General features: G+C 44.7%; 1 protein-coding gene and 1 pseudogene across 1 annotated transcript; both read right to left on the reverse strand.

The window, feature by feature from the left end:
- Positions 1–6,123: 6,123 nt before the first annotated feature.
- LOC120674077 (receptor-like protein EIX1) lies at positions 6,124–9,201 on the reverse strand. Its single transcript, XM_039955176.1, has one exon. The coding sequence runs from the start codon at positions 9,114–9,116 to the stop codon at positions 6,345–6,347; it is 2,772 nt and encodes a 923-aa protein (XP_039811110.1). The 5' UTR covers positions 9,117–9,201; the 3' UTR covers positions 6,124–6,344.
- Positions 9,202–16,973: 7,772 nt separating this feature from the next.
- LOC120672255 lies at positions 16,974–19,435 on the reverse strand (annotated as a pseudogene).
- Between the last annotated feature and the right edge of the window lie 301 nt (positions 19,436–19,736).

A 19,736-nucleotide genomic window follows, 5' to 3' on the forward strand; every position in this document is an offset into this window, starting at 1 on the left:
CTGGAACTCCTTTTGGCCCTTCTCATTGCTTGTTGGCTGGTCCTTCTTCTGATCTGTGGAAGTGGCATAGGAGACTGGGACATTTGAGCTTTGACTTGTTGTCTAGACTGAGCTCAATTGGCCTGATCCGAGGATTGCCCAAATTGAAGTTTGAAACGGACCTTGTTTGCCATCCGTGTCGCCACGGGAAGATGATTGTCACTTCACATCCGCCTGTTAATCAGGTGATGACGTCTCACCCTAGAGAGTTGCTACACATGGACACTGTCGGTCCTTCTCGGGTGATGTCTGTTGGTGGGAAGTGGTACGTTCTTGTGATTGTGGACGACTTTTCTCGCTATTCTTGGGTCTTTTTCACGAGAACCAAGGATGAGGCTTTCGAGTTTGTTCGAGACTTGATCTTGAGGTTGAAAAACGAGTTACCCCAGGCCATGAGAGCGATCCGCAGTGACAATGGCACAGACTTAAAAAATGCTCATTTTGACACCTTTTGCAGTGATCAAGGGCTCGAACACCAGTATTCTTCTCCCTACACTCCACAGCAGAATGGAGTTGTAGAGCGGAAGAATCGGACGCTGGTTGAGATGGCGAGGACGATGCTCGATGAGCATAGGACTCCTCGCAAATACTGGGCTGAGGTAATTAACACCGCTTGTTAGGTGTCCAACCGCATTTTCTTGCGTGCTTTCATGCACAGGACCTCTTATGAGTTGCGATTTGGACGCCAGCCCCGTGTTGACCATCTCAGAGTTTTCGGTTGTGGTGTTTTGTGCTGAAAGATGGAAATCTTGATAAGTTTGAGTCTCGCTCGTCTGACGGTATTTTTCTCGGTTATGCTTCTCACTCTAGAGCGTACCGTGTGCTGATTATTGATACTAACATCGTCAGAGAGACTTGTGAAGTCACTTTCGACGAGACTGCACCGTGCAATTCTTCTGTCTTTGAAGTTGCAGGAGATGATGAGCTCAGCACCTCCATCTTTGAAGATGAGGAGGAAGAAGCTGCAGATGGGGACGCTGAGGCTACCACGCGTGCTGTGGACCCAGCTATCTCTGCCACGAGCTCGGATGATGACGACGGCCCCGACCCGACTACGTCTACTTCCCGGGGGCTGTTCGAGGAGGTGACTCAGGCTTCACCAGCTGCACCTGAGGAGGCACCAGCTTTGGTTGAGGAGGAGGCGACTTCGACACGGGAAGCACCGCGACACATTCAGCGTCGCCATCCACCTCAACAGATGTTAGGTGATCTCAACGAGCGAGTCACCAGGTCCAAGGTAACAAGTATCGCTGGCTTTGCTCATTCAGCATTTGTTGCCTCTTTTGAGCCCAAGGATATTGGACACGCTCTTTCTGATTCTAATTGGGTCAATGCCATGCATGAGGAACTTGAAATTTTTGAAAGAAACCAAGTTTGGGTCTTAGTCGAGCCTCCACCTGCTTGTAATCCCATCAGAACGAAGTGGGTTTTCAAAAACAAGCAGGGTGAGGATGGTTTGGTTGTTCGGAACAAGGCTCGTCTTGTTGCCCAGGGGTTTTGCCAAAAAGAGGGTATTGATTTTGAGGAAACTTTTGCCCCTGTTGCTCGTTTGGAAGCTATTCGAATCTTTCTTGCATTTGCTTCTTCCAAGGGTTTTAAGGTTTTCCAAATGGATGTTAAATCTGCCTTCTTGAATGGCTTTATCGAAGAAGAGGTTTATGTGAAGCAACCCCCTGGTTTCAAAAATCCCAAGTTTCTAAACCGTGTTTATAAACTTCAGAAAGCTCTTTACGGTTTGAAACAAGCACCTAGAGCTTGGTATGATAGATTGAAAACCTTTTTGCTGGCACAGGGCTTTAAAATGGGATGTGTTGATAAAACTTTGTTCCTCATGCGATCTGGCACTGATTTTCTATTAGTTCAAATATACGTGGATGATATTATCTTTGTATATATTTTCTACGATGCTTGATGAGGACTTGGACGGCGAGGCGGTGGACCAGAAGGAGTACAGGAGCATGATCGGCTCTCTCCTGTACCTGACGGTGACGCGACCGGACATCCAGTTCGGCGTCTGCCTTTGCGCGCGGTATCAGGCTTCGCCGCGCACTTCCCACATGCAGGTGGTGAAACACATCTTCAGGTATCTGAAATTCACCCCTGAATTTGGTCTTTGGTATTCTGCGGATTCTTCTCTGGTTTTGGTGGGCTTTTCTGATGCCGATTTCGGTGGGTGTCGGTTGGATCGCAAGTCGACATCCGGCACTTGTCAATTTCTCGGTACATCTTTGGTGTCTTGGTCCTCTCGCAAGCAGGCTAGCGTAGCGCTTTTTTCCACAAAAGCTGAGTATGTTGCCGCTGCTAGCTGCTGCTCCCAGGTACTTTGGATGAAACAAACCTTGCAGGATTATGGCTTGAGTTTCGGCAGGGTTCCCATCTTTGTAGACAACATGTCAGCCATTAGCATTGCAAAGAACCCTGTCCTACACTCCAGAACCAAGCACATAGACATCCGATTCCATTTCCTTCGAGACAACCATGAGAGAGGACACATAGACCTAATCCATGTCCCTTCAGAGAGGCAAACCGCAGATATCCTCACCAAACCGCTAGAGCAGGACACATTTACTCGCTTGCGAGGGGAGCTTGGGGTTTGTTACCCCTTTTGATCGCTGACTTTTCTTTGGTTAGCTTTGTAGGTCTTGTTTGCTCTTCTTTTTGTTCTCTAGATTTGGTAGTTGCATTGTGCATATGCATTGTACATGTTTGCATTTTGCATTGTCTCACTTGCACTAGCATTCTTGTATACACTGCTATGATCTTCTAGTACCTGCTAGTGTGAGTTGATAAATTTGATCATGTTTAGCTTGCTCCATTGTGTATATGACATCATCTGAGTTAAGCTATTTTGATTTGAAAAACTGAAAACATGATCACCCTGTTTTGGCTACTAGCATGTTAGGGCGTGTTGATATGCTTTGCTATCTTATTCATGCTAGTGTGGCTTTTCGTTCAGCAATTCATACTTGAAATGATCTAAATCTGATAAATTTGCTTGAACTGTTCTTGAAATGGATTGAAAAGATCCAGGTGGGATTGCTTGTCGCACTGATCGAGCTTTCGGGACGGTTCACTTTGCACTTGTGAGAACCCGGGCAAGGCTGTGCATGACTGAACTGAGTGCTTTAAGCTTCTGATTGTCTTTTGGCATATGCTTGGGCTTGTTGCTAAGTAAAGCATGACAAGCTTTCAACGCCTGGCATTAAGAATTGCTTGATATAAATTTGATTGAAAAATGAATGTTGGCAACTTGTCTTGGCTGGTTTGGTTCACCTGTATGAGTTTGATTAGCACTTCTTTCCATTCCCTATTTGTTAGTGCTAGATCATGGGTGATGCTTTTATTTCTCCTAAAACTGAACTTGCCTAGCTCTAGACTGATTTGATATACTCTGTTGAGCTAGATGCAGGTCTTGTTTATGGATACACACGTGCTTGTGACTAGATGGTGTTCATATCCTTGTATCTCTGAATGCTTTCACTTACACCTCCTGCATTGCATTCATTGCATAGCATCTGTTCAGGGGGAGTTTCAGCTTCAGGGGGAGCTTTAGGTCTTTTTAGCCTTGATGTGTGCATGTGCCAACAAGGGGGGAGAATTTTGAGAGAAGTGATCGAACAAGGGGGAGACTTGTTTGATTTTTTTTTAAAAAAACATGTTGTGCACAGGGCTTCGAGAGTGCATCATTTTGGGAGAGTTGCACTTGTGAGAGGGAAAAGCTTTGCTTGGGGAGTTTCTGCTTTGTTCTTGGCTCCTGATTTTCCTCGTTTTCCCTCTGCTTCTTGCATGACTGCGTCGAGCGTTCCTCTGTCTTTGAGACGTCATGTTTTGGCTTTTGATCGATTGCGTCGAGCCTTTGCCCTTGTCTTAGGGGATCGATTTTGCTTGAGTGAGTGACTGTTCCTGCCTGTCTGAGCTTTTTGTCACTTGCTTGTGCTTCTTTGTTCTTTTCTGGTTTCACTTCTCTTGGTTCGTTTGTGGTGTGTTGACAATGCACTCATCAAGGGGGAGATTGAGGAATGTTGAGTATTCTATCCTGCTTGTGATGAGTGAATTGTCAACCTTGCGGTGTGATCGTGCGCTTGGTCTTTGGATTGCAGGTACACGGGCGTCGAGTGTCGACGGGGAGCTGCCGTGGAGGTGCTGTGGCCGATGGACTGTGCGGTGAACGGCGGTGAAGGGCAGCCGGGACCGGAGCTCGGACCGGGCGGCAGCTGTGGCGTCCACTCCTGGATCGAGGGCGCAAGCGGCGACGGAAGGCGGGTTTCTTAGTTTGCGCCACAAAACCAAGGAGGCGGACGGCGGTTGAAGACGCCAAGTCGTGGAGGCACGGGCGTCGGTCTCGGGACTGACGGAGGCGACGGGCGTCGACGGCGTCTAGGGCCTCGCTGCGGGCGAGGAGGTGACGGGAGTCGGGCGGCGTCTAGGGCCGTCAGAAGGCCGAGGCGGGAACGACGTCTAGGGCCACGGCGTGGAGGCGGGAATCTTCCCGCGCATGAGGTTTTGGCGGTTTTCTCAATACCGGCCACCTACCCGGGTTTCGCGGACCCTCCAAAACCGCGGACTGGATCTTCATCAAGACGGCGGCATCGTGGAGCAGACTTCGTTCCGAAGAAAGAACCTCGGCCGTCGGATGAGATCGTGTACAGGGGGTGTTGCAGGCCAACCAGTCTGACCGGTCCCTGGCACCGGTCTGACCGGTCCCGCGGGTATAAATACCCCTTCACTTGTGTTAGGTTAATTGCGGCTTTTGTATTCTGTTCGTGGACTCATTAATTCTCCAGGCCGCCGCCCCTGTGTCTCCCTCCCTCTGTTCTTCTCTTTAGAGTAGAATTAGTCCATAGATTTGTGAGAGTTTGTATTGGATTTGATTGGGAAAGGAGGTCCCATCCTCCTTGTGCCCTCTGGGCTTTTGAATCAATCAAATCCCCTAGTTTTTGTGCCCTTGTGTGATGGATTTCGATTTCGTTTTTGGTGCACATGATTGCTAGGTTTCTACGAGCTCTTTGTTGTGATTCTCGTGCTTCTGATCCTGTACCAAACCCTCTGGAATCACGAGCTCTTTTGAATTGGATTTCTTGAGTTTTTGAGAAAACCCCAATCCTTCTTGATCTCCCCCCGAATTCTTGAGATTCTTTGATCTTTAGGACGAGATCTCTTAGGGATATGTTCACGGGGTAGGGGCGAAGCAATCCCCCAAGTTTCATCGATTTTCATGGTCGTTTGGTTGAGATTCATCATTTGAATCCAAGTTTTCGGGGGTTTTCTGGGTGCCACCGGTCAGACCGGTCCTGTGCACTGGTCAGACCGGTCCAGGCTTGGTCCATGGGATGCTCCATGGTTTCCTGCAACCAATCACGGACAGTGCTCTGCATCACATCCTGAACAGTGAACAGCCTCTTGCTCTTGTATCATTTTCCTCGTGTCTTTCTTTATAGCTTCAAGCAAGGACTTTGTGGTGCTGCACCCTAGATACTTGAGGAGTTCAATTATTTATCTCCTCTCTAGCTAGCATGCAGTGATCATTTCACTTTGATGACCTAGCAATTAAATACAATGCGTATTGGGAAAACCATGGCTGGCGCTCGCACATCAGCGGGCAGCGGCAACCAGCCCGGCGTTGGACCCTGCACACACCTCATATGCTCGGACACTGCGCCATGTCTGTCAAGGCGCGGATGCCGTCCACTGACGCCACGAAACGCGTCTCAACGCCGCCGCTTGCTCCCCTCCCCTGCTCGGCTTCGCCTACTCAGGAAGCACATGCGGCACCCGAACGGCCTTCTCGCTTCTGGAGACATCTGCAGCTAGCGATGATATTTTTGTCGGTCCGCTGCGATTCGTTGCAGGATGGGGGCGTCGAGCGTTTGAGCCTCGCTGAGCTGCCAGCTAGAGGCCAACATAATAGGGGTGCTCAAGTCTCTAATCTGATCACACGGCGAGCCTCCCTCTGATCCTCTCCAGTTACGCCCGCTGCTCGCGTTTATTTCTCACCGAAATCTTAATGTACTACCGCTGTAGAAACGGGTAACTAGGGTAGTAAGCACAGAGCCCCTATCTATGATGAATAAATCAACACCTGAATATGCTAAAGATCACTTGTATTCATGAGTAGTACAAGTATTGCGAAATTGATACATGCTAAAATCCGCACATTACAAAAGCAGAACTTTCAGGAGCAACTGGTTCTGAACTTCTGATTCAGTTCCTTCTTCCTAGTATCCATTTTTCTTGTCAGCGACGACAGCCAAGCCACACATAAACCCACTCATATGATGCATCGTAGAATGCGAAGCAAACATTCTTCATTTTGTCTTCAACAAGAAGATGCACGAGACTGACCAGAGGCCCATCACAAATCCGGAACTCATGCCGAGGAAAAGGAAAATTTTATCGCTTCCATCCTTGTGATCTTCTGGAGCAGCGGGGGTCAAGTTAATTTCAGGACATTTCTTTGTGAGAGGAGGACCGCAAAGGCCTGGGTTGCCAACATAGATTGATGCCTGATCATCGAGTACTTGCAGTTGATTTCCAGATGGTATCTTTCCTGATAGATTGTTATATGACAGGTTCAAGTGGCTCAAATATGTGAGAGCTGATAAGCTTGTGGGGATTTCACCGGATAACTCATTGTGTGATAGATCAAGGGATTCCACTTGTACCAAGTCACCAATTTTTTCAGGAATTTTTCCACTGAAGGCATTCCATGACAAGTTCAAGTTGTTCAGTGCCACAAGAGTACTGATCTCTGCAGGTATTTCTCCAGTAAGATCGTTACAAGATAAATCCAGATTTACCATATAAACTATTTCTCCTGTATATAGCTGTTCTTGACCCTTTGTGACTACAGTGACATTGTCATTATAATCCATCATTTCATTTAAACCAAATGAGAACCCAGAACTCATTGGGTCATCATACCGGTCATCTTGTTCGTCTCTTAGAGCCATCCCCTTCCAGTTAACAATAGATTTTGGTATGATGCCTGATAAGTTATTGTAGGCAAGGTCCAAATATTGAAGATTAATCAGATTCGTGAGCCCCAGTGGAATGTGACCGCAAAACTTATTGTGTCTTAACCGCATGAATGCCAAGGATGGTAGCTTATTCCCAATCCATGAGTCTAAAGTCCCAAAAAATTGATTGTCTGATAGATCGAGGAATATGAGTTGCTGGCAGTATTGGAGGAATAAAGGGAATTCACCAGAGAGGTTATTGTTTCTTAAACTTAGATTACGAATATTCAAACCTGTCATATTTGTTGTGGATTCATAATCTTGGCAATCAGGAAGTGTTCCAGTGAGCTTATTACCCGAGAGGTCTAAGAATCTTAGCAATCGCAATTTGCACAATGAAGATGGAATAGTGCCAGAGATCAAGTTATCATATAGAAAAAGTGTTCCAAGCCTGGGCGCTCCAAAATCCAGTGGTAGTGGCCCATATAAATTGTTTCTACTAAGATCCAAGTCTGTTAGATTTATAGGAAGCTTAGGTATAGGACCACTAAACTGGTTAGAACTTAAGTCCATTGCAGATGCTCTCATAAGTTCTATTTTAGGGGATAGGAAACCACTAATTTGATTAGTTCTCATGTTCAAATAGTCCACCGAGGAAGCCATAGTCCAAAACCAATCTGGGACCATGTCTGATATGCTTGTGTTTGAGATATCGAGATTGTATATATTTGTTTGCCATCTAAGCCACGTTGGAAATTTAGGCCCCAGAAGGCATGATCCAAGTTCAAGCACTGTCAGATTAAAGAGAGGAACCCAAGTCGAGTTCACCCTAATGGCTATGGAATTGTCAGCCAGAGACAATCTCTCCAAGTTTACTAGGCCTGACAAATGTCCTTCATGTAAGGCGCCGTCTAGGTTGTTGGAGCTGAGGTCCAATTCAGCTAGATTTGTGAGCTTCCCTACCCACAGTGGCACAGGACCAGTGAGCTTGTTATCGCCGAGGTCAAGCCATGTCAAATTTCTGAAGGGTTCTAATTTGGCTGGTAGGCTTCCCGTCAGATTGCTTAAGGGTAAAAACAACGTTTTGAATTTATTCCATGAACAACTAGGTAAACGATTGAAGAATTCTGTTATACTCCCATTGATGTTGTTTTCAAATAAATACAGGTCTTCCAAATTACAAAGGTTTTTCAGGTTTGACGGCAGCATACCCACAAGGTTGTTTTCTGATAAATCAAGGTGCACCAAGGAGGTCATATTCCCTAACTCATTGGGAAATGGGCCGTGCAATTGGCTGGATGAGACATCAAGTTGCTTAAGGCTAGGCAAATCCCAAAACCAGTTGGGTGCGATACGCTTGTGGAAATTGTTAGCCTCAATTCTGAGAGATTCAAGAGATGTCAGATTTGAATGCAAAAGAGAATCAGGGCTGGTGCTAAAATGGCAGAAAGAAAGATCAAGGCTTACAAGAGAAGGAAGCTTGTTAACCGCAGAAACCCAGTTTGTGATGGTACTGAGGTTGACCCAGCTCATATCGAGGTGCTGAAGGGAAGATAACCGTGACAGCCAGGTGATATCCATGGAGTGAGTGTCACCAAAAACGGAATCAAGATTCAAGTAACGCAGGTTGGATAGGTTACCCAGCTGTGGTGGTATCCTTCCAACAAAGCTCGACAGCGATAGGTCAAGATATCTCAAACCATGGAGAGAGCCCAAGAACTCCGGTATTGTCTCATTGTTAAACCTGTTGCAGCTAAGATCGAGATACTGCAAGTGCTGCAAACCAATCAGTGAGGAGCTTATCTTACCTCCAAGCACTTGCATACTCGCATCACTGTTGTCGCAGTCAGGGCCTTGAAGATCGAGCTTAACAACATGAACTGTTGTGTTGCTGCACTGGACTCCCTTCCATTGGCAGCAGTTGCCACCTTCCCATGATGAAAGAAGGTTTGCAGGGTCTGATAGGCCGGCACTGAACGTGAGGAGAGCTGAAAGCTCATGGGCTATACACTTCATGACGGTACCATTATTTGTCTGGGTAGATGCCTGTGTGCAGCTCATGGTGTGGGTAAAAACGAGCAGGGCTATGGCTATTTGGATGAAGATGTGAAGCAAACCCATTGTTGCTTTGCTTTGGAACTCTCTGTGTTTTTTGCCGAGGAGCGATTTGGTCTGGGGACTCTGGATTACAACACGTTATGGTGCTATTTAAGGAACTTTCTTTTATTTCCGGCCTTTCAATTGGTCTGCTGGTGCGGTTCTTCGTCGATGTGATTGGTGTGGTGGCATGGAAAGATCGGCGAAGAAATTTCTCCCGGTCGCACTTCCGGTTGTCCTCTGATGTGCATGCACTTTCCTACTAGTAGTTGCTACCGGTGATGTGTGCCTGCAAATACTGAAAAGACGCAAGTGGATCTCTGTCTTTTATGGATTTGAAATTAAGCAAAAACAATGATTGATGGAGAAATGTTAGCACACCAGCGACAACTTCAAAGACCTGGACTTCCAATCGATGGAGAAATGTTAGCACACCAAGTCACCAGCGACGACTTCAAATGTTAGCAGACCGGCAGGCGGCAGCTGTCCTCCGCTCTAGCGCTCTTAGCTATCGGTGGTGTGTGTGCCTGCAAAGACTGAAAGGACACCCGTGGACCTCTGCCTTTAATTGCGGGGATTTGAAATTAAGCGAGCACAGTGATTGATGGAGAAACGTAGCACACCAGCGACGACTTCAAAGACCAGCTGGAGTTCCTATCGATGGTTACATCCATTGACAAATATGCATGGCAAGCTTTATTTTTGTAGTATTTTGGCGAGGGAGTGGGGCTTGCCGCGGGGATGCCATGGAGCCGCCCGAGCCGCTGCTCGGACAACGAGGGGGCGAGGCTTGGGTTTCGGTGTCCTCCTTGCACATCAGTTCGATCTTCACTCTAATGTCAGTCTCAATGAGGTTTTATGCAGGATTTTATGACATTAAATATTATCAATTTTGCTGACATGATAAGAAAAAAGAAGAATGAAGTTTCATAGGATGTGAGCAAAGTTTCATCACCATAAAATCCATCTGACATAGTTACCTAGTTCCTAGTTTAAATTAATGTTAGCTTAAACGTTAAATGGTAAACGGTCGGTCACCCACCGTTTAACAAATAGTCAGAATACACGGCCGTTTAAACGGCATTTTAAACGGTCGAAATGGTTTTACACGGCTAATCGACCTACACGGCTACCATCGAGTAGCATTTATACGCCGTGTAAATGGTGTAAATGACTGTGTAGGCGAACAGTGGTCTCAATAACTATGCTATAAAATTGTACACTGAGACTGACCTAAAACTTCATTTTGGCAACAATCCATAGAGAACCACTTGAGTGCTAAAACACGGGAAATTGGATGAATCCACAACCAATAGGAAAGGTTGGGAAAATGAGAGAAGAAAGAAGAAGGGTAAAATATATCATTTTACTTGAGCTCGCATCCTCACTGCTTGAGGCATCGTGCTTTCACGATGTATCATGACACCTATCGAGCTAAGATCCTAGGTGTGACATGGTCTTCGTTTTCAAGCCGTGCTAGCACGGTCCAAAATTTATGGTGCAATGATATAGTTTGGCCTGCGCTGATGTACCGTGCTTGAGTGGTCTAAAATAGCGCGGTTCGAGTCCCGCCGGCTCCCGCACACATGGGTGGGAAGGATACTGGGATGTGGAGGAGCAACAAGCGCCAGAGGCCCAGAACCGTGCAAGACTATAGAGCTGGCGGTCGAAACCAGAAGCAAAGCACCGATTCTGCCCGTGGCAGCTTCAACGGTAAAAGGAAAGTGTAAGGAAAATGGCCTCATTAAGCTATTGTTTTGCGATTTTGGTGATTGAGTAACAACGTAATCAATAGGACTAATGCGTTTGTCAAGTGAATAATTTGAGATCCCAGAGATGAAGCAAAAAGGCCAAGCAAAACAAAATACGAAGAAAGAACTCAAAGAAATTTCGAATTGGACGAGTTCTACAAGAACCGATAGGACCGGATACACCGGTGATACCACACCGGTCTAACCGGTTGGCATCGGATGCACCGGTGCATTAGGGCCAAGCAGTGCCCAGACCACGAGGGAAGGCGCAAGCAGCACCGGATGCACCGGTGGTGTCAAAAGAGCCGTCAGTGCAAGCACCGGAGGAGTGTTCAGAGAGCCTGTCAAAGTGGTCGGCAAGGATGCTTCTGCACTGGATACACCGGTGTCCCACCGGAGCATTGGACAGGTGTAATGCCGTGGCAGTTGCAAGGGAGAAGAGTTGCACCGGTTGCACCGGTGACTAGGCACCGGTCTATCTGGTGACACCACGTCAGCTGTCAGAGACCCAACAGCTACCCCATGGCGCAGAGTGACCGGATGCACCGGTGCTATACCTTCGGATACACCGGTGCATGCGCAGAAAAGTGGCAAACGGCTCTAAATGGCTAGGTCGACTTGGAGGCTTATTTATATGCCATCCCCGGCCATTTGAAGCTTGCTGGAGTTACTACAACCCTCATACACACCCAGGAAACTCTCCAAGCCTACCCAAATGCTCATTGATCATATCCTTAGGTTTAGCACTAGCTTCAAGAGTGTAAAGTGCTAGATTAGCTCTTGAGTGAGTGAGAGCAAGGCTTTGTGCTTTTGTGTTGTGGTTCTTTGTCGAACCTACAAGAAGAGTTTGGTGCGCCAGCCCCTTGGAGCTTTGAAGCTCGCCGGCAATATCGACGACCCTCCGACTTGGTGTGGAGCGGCGTGGACAATTTTTGTGCGGGGGACGTGGAGACTCCTTTCCTTAGTGGAAAAACTCCTTAGTGGAACCCGAGGCCAAGGTGACTGTGATTGTGTTCACAGAAGAGACTTGGTGGCCGAGTAGCAATACTCTTAGTGAGTGCTACAACAACATGGATATAGGTGTGTCTTTGTGGCTAACCGAACCACGGGATAAACACCCGCGTCAAGAGTTTGCTTTCTCTTATTCCTCTCTTTAAACTTCCGCATTTCATACTAGCAATTTGTGTGCCTTTAATTTCATAGAGTAGTTTCTTGATAGAAAAAGTTATAGGTTGCTAAACTCTTTTGGGATAGGGGATTCACACTAGAACAACCTTAGTTGCACATCTAGATAGCATGTTTTAGTTTAATATTGTGCAAATAGTTGGAGCCATAGGTCTAAGTTTTTAGTTTGCCTAATTCACCCCTCCCCCTCTTAGGTTAGAGTGCGCTACCAGTCCTTCCAATTGGTATCAGAGTCGGGACTCACTTCTCTCACAAAGAAAGCCAATTCCATTGTCAATTTGTGTTTACCGGCTAAATTGATCGGTTAGGCTTCACCGCCTAGTGAGTTAGCTCTTTGGGGGAAGGGATGAATCCCTTAGAAATGGCTTCACAATACTACGGGGAAGGGTTAAATATTTTACCATCTAATTTTCCCAAAAAGGTTGAGAGAAAGCTCAAGAAAAAGAAGAAGCAAAAGAAGGAGAAAAAGCCTAAGGATGAACCTCGTGTTTTTCTTGGAGAATGGGTGGAAGATGGTGTAGAATCAAGCTCAAGTGATGAGTCCATCAAGAGCACCACCTTCCGCACCAACGAGGGAGTTCCATCATCATCAAACACGTGCCACATGGCCAAAGGTATGGATAGCAATATAAGTGATGATGACTCCGACTCTCCTTCAATTAAGGATATTCTTGACTTAGTTCATGAGCACCCAAGAATCATTAGAAAACAATCAAGAGAAATTAAAAATCTTAATGCTTTTAATGATCTTAATGTTTCTCTTGCTACAAATTATGAAGATTTATTGTGTAAATTCAAATTGCTTAGCAAGAAATATGAAAAGCTCAAATCAAAATTTAAGAGCATTAATAATACAAATGACTTTTTGAAAATGAAGCAATCTACCCCTAATACAAACTCAAATTCTAAAGTAGATGCTTCAACTTCTTGCTTTAATTTAATTGATGAATCTAACCCTTGCAATGAGAAAAGCTATGAGAATATTGTTGTAGAATCATTTGATAATCTCATTGCCAAGGAAAATGATGAGCTCAAGCAAGAAGTACAAAGGCTCATGAAGGACTTGGCTAGTTTAAAGGGTAAAGGCATAGAGAGCAATGTCCAACCTTCTCAAGATAACCGTGAAGACATGGTGAAGAAGCTTGAGAAGGGGTCCACCGTGACTTGCTCAAAGTGCCATCATAAAGGCCACAAGTCCAACAAGGGTTCTCAACCAAAGAAGAAGCTTTCGGATGAGAAAAACAAAAAGAAGCTCACAATCAAGAGTTCTCTCATCTACACCAAGCCCAACCGAAGAAACAATAGCAATAGCCCCACCTATATGATCAAGAAGAAAACCAATGGCAAGGTGGTTGCTCACAAGATTGGGAAGCAAGAAAAGAGTTGGAATCACTCCATTTGGGTGCCCAAGGATGTCATCACCAATATGAAGGGGCCTCAAATGATGTGGGTTCCAAAGGAGACTTGAAACCCAAGAATAGCTTCGAGGGATTTGGAGGCTTGGCTACCTAGAAGATGAAGGATTCAAGCTAAACAAGCCAAGCTCACATCTTGGATATTTGTTGCCCAAGTCCCCCATAAGGTAATGGTAGCTAGATTTTAATTCAAGCATCATGTAGCTTCATTGTCTTGCTAGGTTGTTTGCATTGCATCACCTAGTGTTATATATGGTGGGTTGCTTATGCCATAATTTTAACCCATGAGCAACCTATATGGTTTGATAAGTGTGTAGAAAGCTACACAAGGTTACCCTTCATGGTATACGGACTTCATGAGGTATGTATTTCATTTGTGTACCATGAGCACAAGCTATTGAGTAAACTTTCCATTGTTATCAATAACAATGTGCAAACATTTAATTAGTGATTCAAACACTAAATGCACACATTTAGGGGGAGTTCATCCTATGGTTTGTGATTTTGAGACTAACATGTTTATAAGCTTATCCATTGTAGTCTCATATTGAGCCATGGTCTATGGAACTAAATTCTATATCTAAGATCATAGGCTATGTGCTCAAAATTCATCTAGATGTACCAAGTGTTCTTCAATTCAAAGACTTTCAATTGGTATTCAATTTAAATTGATATCATGACAAATCACCTTTAAATTGGTACATGCAAGGTAACAAGATCCCCTGGAGGTATGTATGGTCTATAACCCCTTCAATTGGTATTCTTGTCAATTTTATGCTTTTTAGGGCTACCTCCGTGCATGATATAATCTAAGCTTTTTCATTCAATGTCTAGTTATGCATTTAATTTTTTTACATTATCATGTTGTGCACACGCTTTGTGGAAAGCTTAGCTCATGTCATGCTAGTTTTATGATTTTGTGATCCACCTTAGTAATCACTCAATTGGTATCTTCATTGATATCATACAATTGGATCATGATTCATAGGACTAACTTCCTAAGCTACTAATTTTTCCCTTTGAGCTATATTATTTTGTCAAGTCTTTTTAGCTGATTTGATTCCAAAGGAGGAGAATTTTGGATCAAAGCAAGGTACAAATAAATATCTTCTCAAGGGGTAGCAATTTTGATTCAAAAAGGGAAGAAAAGAAGAAAAAATTGGGAGAAACAAAGGGGGATAATGGATTTAGGGGGAGGCCAAGTCATCATTGGATGATGGTAAACATCCAAGCAAGTGTAAGTTGTTTTCAATTGGTATCAATTTGTCAATTTTTGCAAATTTATGCTTGCTTTGATTGTGTTGTCATCAATCACCAAAAAGAGGGAGATTGTAGGAAAAATGGCCTCATTAAGCCAATGTTTTGTGATTTTGGTGATTGAGTAACAATGCAATCAATGTGACTAATGCGATTGTCAAGTGAATAATTTTAGATCCCAGGAATGAAGAAAAAGGTCAAACAAAGCAAAACACGAAGAAAGAACTCAAAAAAATATCAAATTGAATGAGTTCTACAAGAACCAGTAGGACCGGATACACCGGTGATGCCACACCAGTCTAACCGGTTGGCATCGGATGCACCGGTGCCCTATGACAGGTGCATTAGGGCCGCGCAGTGCCCAAGCCACGAGGGAAGGCGCAAGCAGCACCGGATGCACCGGTGGTGCCAAAAGAGTCGTCGGTGCAAGCTCCGGAGGAGTGTTCAGAGAGCCTGTCAAAGTGGTCGGCAAGGACGCTTCTGCACCGGATACACTGGTGCCACACCGGAGCATTGGACAGGTGTAATGCCGTGGCAGTTGCAAGGGAGAAGAGTTGCACCGGTTGCACCGGTGACTAGGCACCGGTCTATCCGGTGACACCACGTCAGCTGTCAGAGACCCAACGGCTACCCCATGGCGCAGAGTGACCGGATGCACCGGTGCTATACCTTCGGATACATCGGTGCATGCGTAGAAAAGTGGCCAACGACTCTAAATAGCTAGTTCGACTTGGAGGCCTATTTATATGCCATCCCCCGGCCATTTGAAGTTTGCTGGAGTTACTACAACCCTCATACACACCCAAGAAACTCTCCAAGACAACCCAAGTGCTCATTGATCATATCCTTAGGTTTAGCACTAGCTTCAAGAGTGTAAAGTGCTAGATTGGCTCTTGAGTGAGTGAGAGCAAGGCTTTATGCTTTTGTGCTGTGGTTCTTTGTCGAGCTTACAAGAAGAGCTTGGTGCGCCGGCCCTTTGGAGCTTTGAAGCTCGCCGGCAACGTCGACGACCCTCCGACTTGGTGTGGAGCGGCGTGGACAATCTTTGTGCGGGGGACGTGGAGACCCCTTTTCCTTAGTGGAAAAACTCTTTAGTGGAACCCGGGGCCAAGGTGACCGTGATTGTGTTCACGGAAGAGACTTGGTGGCCGAGTAGCAATACTCTTAGTGAGTGCTACAACAACGTAGATGTAGGTGTGCCTTTGTGGCTAACCGAACCACGGGATAAACACCCGCGTCAAGAGTTTGCTTTCTCTTATCCCTCTCTTTAAGCTTCCGCATTTCATACTAGCAATTTGTGTGCCTTTACTTTCATAGAGTAGTTTCTTGATAGGAAAAGCTATAGGTTGCTAAACTCTTTTGAGATAGGGGATTCACACTAGAACAACCTTAGTTGCACATCTAGATAGCATATTTTAGTTTAATATTGTGCAAATAGTTGGAGCCATAGGTCTAAGTTTTTAGTTTGCCTAATTCACCCCATCCCCCTTTTAGGCTAGAGCGCGCTACCGGTCCTTCCAAAAAGAATTTTTGAAGGCTTACATGAAGCTACTTAGGTGATCACTCTAAAAAAGCAGAAAACTTCTAAAAATTCCTGCAGAAATTAAAACGTCCGACCATCAATCCGACAACTCTAATTATTGGACGGACCTATTATCTTTCCTAATAAATTACCCGTATCAGCCATTATAAAAATAAACTAAAGTAACCTCTAATCTTCATATAACATACTCATCTATACTATTATAAAAATGAGAACATATTTGGTGGAAACCACAACCTTCGTGAAAATCCGTGCAAACCACGGCAAAAAAGTCCTCTAAATTCACAAAAAAATCACGCATGTAATGATACTCAACCTTGTAAAATATCTTTCTAAACTTGACTTCGTCTGTGAGATATAAAAATAACAAATTTTAAGTTATTATTTTTATATCTCGCAAACGAAGTCGAATTTGGACAAAATATTTTACAAGGTTGTGTATCATCGTATCATTTATATGTGTGATTTTTTTGATGAATTTAGACGATTTTTTTGCTGTAGTTTGCACGGATTTTCATAAAAATTATGGTTTCCACTAGATATATTTCTTATAAAAATAATACAAATAACCTTCTAAATTTATAAAATAATAGAGCCCACGACGCGCGATGACGTGTGGGTGCTCATTGGCCACGCTTCAGTCCACTGGGAGACCGGGAGATGAGCAGTGCTGACTCTGAGAGGCTTGCTCTGGCGGCAGGCTCTGGGCTGCATGCTCTGTTGTTGCAGGACAAAATAGTGGTCTTGTTTGGTTTTCTAGAATTTCAGGAATAGTAAAATTTTGACCGCTAATTACTTTATTAAATAAAGAAAGTTTACAAAACCAACTTCAGAACTCTGCGTTAGGAACCCTGACGAATCTAATATGGCCTTTGACAGCGTAATTAGATGATGATTACTGTAACATCACCGTAGCTAATTATGGATTAATTATCGTCATTAGATTCGTTACAAAAAGTTATACCCATCTCGGAAGATGTTTTACAAATAGACTTCATTTAGCCCTTCATGCGGATCCTAGAAGATGTACTGTTCCTAGAATTCTAGGAACCAAACACGGCCAGTAGCAAGTAGCATGAACAAGTTTACAGATTTCCTAGGAAACAAACACTTTAATACAAAACATGCCGTAAGCGTAGTTCAAGATCATGGCATATAATGTTACTGCTAATTAACTATGTCTATGTGACTAGATTATTGGCTCCCACACAAACTTGTAACATTTAACAGAATAGCAGAGCAGCCTCATGCTTGCTGCTTTACAAGGCTGGCATAGTTCAGCTTATTGTTGAGCCGAATTAAAAAGGTAGCAGAAACAGAAACAATAAAAAAGGGTTCAAGAATAATTGTGCTAGACGGAAGAAAAACCTCATGTCTCTTCGTCTCCACGTTTCCTTAGAAAGGCAGCCTTGCTGATCGCCACTTGGCACTTGCACATAAATCTTGTCATAAAGCTGGACCAAAAGCTTAAAGTAAGCAATCCTCCTGTTAGTTGATTGTTTGACAGGTTTATTTCGAAGATAATATGACATACATATTCTGGGATGGGGCCTGTGAAATTGTTGTTGTAAAGAAGCAAATTCTTTAGGGGAGATGTGATGATATTTGCTCGTAACTTCCCCGTAAAAGAGTTTCTGGAGAGATCCATTTCTTCTATGAATGGCAACTCCAAATTTGCCGGCAAACCACCACTGTGTTGATTTCTTGACAAGTCCAAGCTGGAAGCAATAGAAACCACAACCCAAAATTTCCAGTGTGGCAACACATCATTTATCCTTGTGTTTGAAATATCAAGGATGCGTATGCCGGTTTGCCATCTCAGCCACGCTGGAAATTGAGGCCCCATGTCACATGACCCAAAATGTCCTTCCGTTAAATCTGAATGGAGACACCCAATCTTCATTAAAGTCCAATTTCAGTGAGTTGGGTGAAAGTTTCAGATATTCAAGGTTCACCAGACCTGCAAAATGATCTTTTGAAAGGACACCGCTGAAGTTATTCAGGCCCAGGCTGAAGTAAGTCAAATTACTAAGTGCTCCAAGCCCACGCGGCACATCACCAGCCAGCATATTCTGAGAGAGATCAAGATAACTTAGACTCCTCATGTTTCCTATCCCAGAAGGTAAAGAACCAACCAACCTGTTTTGTGAGAGATCAAGATAACTTAGACTCCTCATGTTTCCTATCCCAGAAGATAAAGAACCAACCAACCTGTTTTGTGAGAGATCAAGATAACTTAGACTCCTCATGTTACCCATCCCAAAAGGTACATGACCCACTAGCATATTCCAAGAGATGTCAAGGTAGCTGAGATTGGTTAGATTTCCTATCCAAACTGGCAGCTGCCCAGCCAAATTTGCATTATGCAAGTCTAGCTTACGCAACTTGCTCCATGAGCACTCCGGTAACCTCTCCAGCATATCCCCTTTGATGTTGTTGAAACTTAATGTCAGTATCTGCTAGTTACATAGATTTTTCAAGGTCATCGGCATGACACCTGACAGTTCATTCCTATCCAAGTATAAGACCTCAAGGGAGGACATGTTTCCCAGTTCATTAGGGATGTGCTTAGACCACTCACAGCCACTGAGACGAAGCTCCTTGAGGGTAGTAACCTTCCAAAACCAGTTGTGTTCGAGCGAAGAGTAAAATGGATTATAGGATAAATCAAGAACCTCAAGATGTGTCAGGTTCCAATGGGGTAGAGCAGATATTGTGCTATTGAGACCACAATAAAACAGGGAGATGATTTTCAGATTAGGCAGCATGTTTACCATGCGAACCCAATCCCCTGCAGGCCTGCAAGACTGGGGTCCACCTCTCTCACGTCGAGACTCTCTAATGAAGAGAGATGACGCAGCCATGAAAGACCTGACGGCTGAGAAGAATAATATCCAGTCAGGTTAAGGTACTGCAAGCGAGAGAGGTTACCGAGCTGCGGGGGTACGCTCCCCGAAAAACCCGCGTTTGAGAGATCTAGCACTACTAGAAAACAAGTCTTAGGTCCACTCCAAAAATACCGGTTCATCTCCATACCGGTGCTTTTGGGGTGAATGGAATTTACGAATGAGTCTTAGGTACCGGTTGGTATTATAAACCGGTACTAAGGCTCTCCATAAGTACCGGGTGGTAATTTTTATATTAGTACCGGGTGGTACCACCAACCGGTACCTTAAGAGCCTTAGGTACCGGGTGGTACCACCAACCGGTACCTTAGGCTCATCCATTGGTTATTTTAAAAGAAAATTATCTCCTTCTCGATCAGAACAACTGTGTAGTTGAGATGGTAAAAGAGCAACGCGCGAGGCTAGAGGTCGCGAGTTCAAGTCCCAACCGAAGAGAATATTTTGCGTGAATTTTGAAGGATTAGGCACCGGTTATTTTATCCGGTACCACATTTTGGGGGTACCGGTTCAAAAAACCGGTACCAAAGGCTCTTTGCAATCGGTGCTTTAAGCCGTTTTTCTAGTAGTGTAGGTACCTTAGGTTGCTG

This window comes from Panicum virgatum, chromosome 5N, assembly GCF_016808335.1.
Source record: "Panicum virgatum strain AP13 chromosome 5N, P.virgatum_v5, whole genome shotgun sequence".
Taxonomy (NCBI): domain Eukaryota; kingdom Viridiplantae; phylum Streptophyta; class Magnoliopsida; order Poales; family Poaceae; genus Panicum; species Panicum virgatum.